The sequence below is a fragment of the Echinops telfairi genome, unplaced genomic scaffold (genome assembly GCF_000313985.2).
Source record: "Echinops telfairi isolate 266 unplaced genomic scaffold, ASM31398v2 ScPeMD7_6080;HRSCAF=6971, whole genome shotgun sequence".
NCBI classification, from domain to species: domain Eukaryota; kingdom Metazoa; phylum Chordata; class Mammalia; order Afrosoricida; family Tenrecidae; genus Echinops; species Echinops telfairi.
Window position 1 is genome coordinate 3,418,165 of NW_022109980.1, and position 5,040 is coordinate 3,423,204.

A 5,040-nucleotide genomic window follows, 5' to 3' on the forward strand; every position below is an offset into this window, starting at 1 on the left:
GGTATCAGACATCAAAGAACAAAAAATTTTATCAGTGTGTATATGATCACTATATGATCACTCTAGACAAATGTGTGCATAAGCAAATGTGGTGAAGAAAACTAATGGTGCCCGAGTATCAAAAGATAAAGCGTCAGAGACTCCGTGACTCCTCCGAGAGGCAAGTCAGTACTTCTGGGCCCCACCAACAGGGTGGGAGGGGAATCCTGCTTCCGATTCCACCACAAGCCCTGGCCAGGGCCTTTGCGCTGTTTGTTGGTCTGTAACCCCGAAGACGCTGGATTAGATGTGGGGGAGGGTATTGGGAAAGGGGGGGCCTTTTAAAGGGGCAGGTGGAGGGCCAGGGCTCCGGCAGAAAACCGGAGCCTAAAGGGAACCTTCAGCAGCCCAGCCCCAGCTGACCTCACAATGGGCTCTCAAGGGTGGGGCAGGGGAGCTACGTGATCCGGTTGCCATGGCACCTGCAGTAACAATCGAGGACGTGGCCCCACCCTCTCTTCCTGGCGTTCCCCAGCCTACTCCACCCAGTCCCCACCTCCCAAGCCCTGGGACGGACGAACCTCTCCGCCCCTCTGGGGCCGCCAACAGCCAACACCGGAGGAGTCACTGAGGCTTCAGGACGCACTGGGAGGCGCAGGCTGCGGTAGGGCTAGAAAGATTCAAGCGTGGTGGGGGTCCAGAGGGGCGCTCTGGAATCCGGAACTGGGGCTTAGGGAACAGAGGTTGCTGCCCTCTCATCAGTGCCCCACCACCACCACCACCACCACGTGAGGAAGACAATGAATGAGCAGAAGGAATCCCTCCGCATCATCGAGCAGAAGTACAAGCTCTTCCGGCAGCAGCAGTTCACCTTCATCGCCGCGCTGGAGCACTGCAGGGAGAACGCCCGCACCAGGATCCGGCGCATCAACACCATCGGGCAGGTGCAGATGTACGTGGAGCACTACTGCAACAACTCCACGCACCGGCGGATTCTGCTCATGTTCCTGGACATCTGTACCGAGCTGAGGAAGCTCTGCCAGTGCTTTGAAGCCCTGCGCCCTGGCACCCCAGTCATCAACAGCCTCCTAAAGAAATGTAAGACCCTTCTTAGCCAAACCAACGACCTAAGCAGCCTGAGAGCCGGGTATCCTCACGACGTGGTGAACCGCCTCAGCTGTGACGAGGCCAGGAACCACTACTGCGGCGTGGTCAGTCTCATCGCCATAGTCTTAGATGGAATGAAAGAATGGATCGCCCAATCAGAGAAGCTGCCCCTCAAAGTGCTGCAGCAAGTGAGTGACCCCAAGCCAAAGGACTCCTCCTCCTCCACTTCCACCTCCACCTCCACCTCCACCTCCACCACCACCACCACCTCCACCTCCACCTCCACCACCACCACCACCGCCACCACCGCCACCACCACCATGGAGGTCCCCAGTCCTCACCAGACCACGGACACCCAGGCTCAGTTACAAACAGAGCAACTTAGGGGACCTCTAAAGTGCAGCCTCAAGCCTAGTCTGAAAGACAAACGATGTTTAAAACCTCCCTGGAGACCACCTGGTGGGAAACTGTAAGCCAAAGCTGGGTAAGATTGGGAGCTCCCTTCTTTCACTGGGTTTCCAGGGGCTGCCCCTTTTCATTGGTACTAGTCCCTGCCACATAGTAACCCCCAGAGGGACTGATAACACTACACCACTGAGAATCTCCCTCTCCTGTCTTGACTTGCTTCTAACTTTCTAACTCAGGCTCTGGGCTTATGAAAGAGGAGTCCCGCTCACAAGTTGCCAGGACAGTGTGTTGTTGCTAGAGGGTCTCAGGAAGGCTAACAAACAGAGAGGAAGGGCAGGTCCTCACTAGGTCCTCCCGGAGCAGGTGTCAGGCCTGTGCCAGGCCTGCCCTGGCTATGGGCTCCAGCTGAGTAACCAAGTAGGAGAAGACTACCCAGCTTCTCCTGGCAAAGTGGGTGCCCCCACCTCATGGTGGAAGTTGTTTTAAAGTCTGGCATGTTGAAACAGCCTATGTTATGTTTGGTTCTCTGGCTCAAAGCCACAGAGTGGACCCACCTTTCCCTTTCCTTGGGGAAGGGAGATGTATGATAGCAGTCAGACAGATTATGAGTTTGTGGCCCTTGAACAAGGAGGATTACCTGGTAATCACAACACAGTCAAGGCCCAAACACTGTAAAATGTCTCTAGCTGCACAGCTTGCCAGAAGTACTATCTGACTGTTGATTTTTCCCTTCACAGGGGACGACAGCTTCTGTATTCTTGCTTCCTCGGGGGGAAACAGTCAAGAATAAAAATTGTTCTACCAAAAAAATAAGATATAGTGTCTGGGGTCTTAAAGGCTTGAAGGTAAACAAGCGGCCATCTAGCTCAGAAGCAACAAAGCCCACATGGAAGAAGCACACCAGCCTGTGCGATCACGAGGTGTCGAAGGGATCAGGTATCAGGCATCAAAGAACAAAAAATCATATCATTGTAAATGAGGGTGAGTGCAGAGTGGAGACCCAAAGCCCATCTGTAGGCAACTAGAACCCCCTTAATGAAGGGTTGTGGGGAGGAGACGAGCCAGTCAGGTTGCAGGGTAGCAACGATGCAACATACAACTTTCCTCTAGTTCCTAACGCTTCCTCCCCCCCACCCCCACTATCATGATCCCAATTCTACCTTACAAATCTGGCTAGACCAGAGGATGTACATTGGTACAGATAGGAACTGGAAACACAGGGAATCCAAGACAGATGAACCCTTCGGGACCAGTGGTGAGAGTGGCGATACCTGGAGGGTGGAGGGAAGGTGGGGTAGAAAGGGGGAACCGATGATTACAAGGATCTAAACATAACCTCCTCCCTGGGGGATGGACAACAGAAAAGTGGGTGAAGGGAGACATCGGACAGTGTAAGATATGACAAAATAATAATAATGTATAAGTTACCAGGGGTTCATGAGGCAGGAGGGAAGGGGGGAAATGAGGAGCTGATATTAAGGGCTCAAGTAGAAGCAAATGTTTTGAGAATGATGATGGCAACAAATGTACAAATGTGCTTGACACATGGATGGATGGATGGATGGATGGATTGTAATAAGAATTGTACGAGCCCCCAATAAAATGCTTTTTTAAAAAGACAGGGCTTCAAAAAGTTGGTGGGAAAAATGGAACCTTTCCAGGAACTTCTTGAAGCCTCCTATTCTCTATTGTGAAGCCAGAATTAAGGATGTTATCAAGTTTAATAGTGCCCAGGGCAATCTCCATATTGTGTGACCCCCTTCCCATGGAGCTTCCAGGGACACGCTCTAAATCCTCCCCACCCCGAATTTCAAGATAGGCTTTGAATGCGGCGGAAATGGTTATCTCCCATTTGTCTGGCTCTCTCAGTCAGGTGCCTTTCACATTTGTGGCATCTTAGAAGGTTATTCTATATCTAGTCTGGTACTCCCTTGGACTGGTGCCTAGGGGTAGGTGCCCTCCTCTGCCCACCACCCTCCCTACACCTCTGTGTCTACCACATTTGAGGAAGGATGTTGGGCCATACAGGTTTAGTAGAAAATGCTCACTGGTGCCAAGGGCACATGCCATACCTAAGCGAGTCCCCTAGGAAGTCACAGGATTTGCTGATGGATTGAATCACACACGTGAGCAAAAGAGAAGATCCAGGGTTGCCTATCAGATGTCCCGGCCTACATCTTTCTGCAGTGATCATGAAGGAAACCCGGGTGCCCTCCACTCTCCAGGCCGTGGTTCTCAAGCTTCCTAATGCCGTGAACCTTTAATACTGTTCCTCGTGTTGTCGTGACCCCCAAATCATAAAGTTATTTTCGTTGTTCCATCATCACTGTAATTTTGATACTGTTAGGAATCAGGTGAACCCTGTGAAAGGGTCGTTCGACCCACAGGTTGAGAACCACTGCTTTAAAGGTTCCGCAAATACTCATTAAATCATAGTAACTAAAGCTGAAACTTGGCACTAGGATTTATTAGGAACCCCCCCCCAACAAATAAAAAATAAGCTAATCTAAAAAAAAAACAATTTTTTAAACTCCAGAAGTCTCTGATGTTTCCAGCCTCCATTATGTCTTACCACTGTCTTCCTAGAGGTTGGTTTTATAGTAAAAAACTATATTCAAAGGTAGCTAACTTTATTTTCAAATACATCTTTTTCTTCATGTTGCTGTAAATGGCACCACATTTTTGCCACATGTTAGAAAAAATACATCCAGGTAAATGTAGACAAAATTTAGGGATTTCTCGGATTTTTTTTTTATTTCCTCTTTCTCATTGGGATGATGTGTTAGGCTGGGTTGACTAGAGAAATAAATCCAGTGACACTCATGAAAAAGAGTTTTATGTCAAGAAGTAATTTTATATCAAGAAAGCATCCCAGCCCAGCCCAACTCAAGTCCAAAAGTCCAATACTAGTCCATAAATCCCTCTTCATCCTCATACAGCCGCATGCAGTGAAGCAGAATGCAGGAAGATGACAGGCTGGTGTGGATCCAAGGTGGGTGAAAACATGGCAGAGCTCATGGCAGGGCTCAGCAAGTAGAAAGGTGAAGGCAGAGAGAGGAAATGAGGTTCCCAGGGTCCTCTTTATGAGTGGGCCACACCCACAAGGAGGCATCATCAGGCTGTGACCTGATTTACAGGTTGGATACCACCCCTTAACTTTTATGTATCTTCAAGTTGACATATCATTTTCTACCACAGATTATATCCAAGAGCCAGGGGCATTTGGGATAGCTGTCTAACCCCAGATCAGCGTGATCACCTCCTGGCATCCACTGAGCTGTGCCTTCCAATGTGGCTCTCAAGCTGTCTTTCCCCTCCATACTAGTATCATCTGGGATGTAACCAGGAAAATCCAGCCTATGAGACCCCCTACAGTCCTGCCTTTTTAAAAATCATTTTATTAGGGGCTCATACAACTCTTATCACAATCCATACATACATCAATTATGTAAAGCACATTTGTACATTTATTGCCCTCATCATTCTCAAAACATTTGCTCTCCACCTAAGCCCCTGACATCAACTCCTAATTTTTCCCCTCCCTCC

At 49.4% G+C, this 5,040-nt stretch overlaps 2 protein-coding genes across 2 annotated transcripts in view; both read left to right on the forward strand.

Moving 5' to 3' along the window:
- GRIA3 (glutamate ionotropic receptor AMPA type subunit 3) overlaps positions 1-5,040 on the forward strand; it is a 400,526-nt gene that overhangs the window by 338,147 nt on the left and 57,339 nt on the right. The window lies entirely within an intron of this gene.
- LOC105979557 (sperm acrosome-associated protein 9-like) lies at positions 780-1,559 on the forward strand. Its single transcript, XM_045295847.1, has 2 exons — positions 780-1,320; positions 1,420-1,559. The coding sequence occupies exons 1-2, from the start codon at positions 780-782 to the stop codon at positions 1,557-1,559; spliced, it is 681 nt and encodes a 226-aa protein (XP_045151782.1).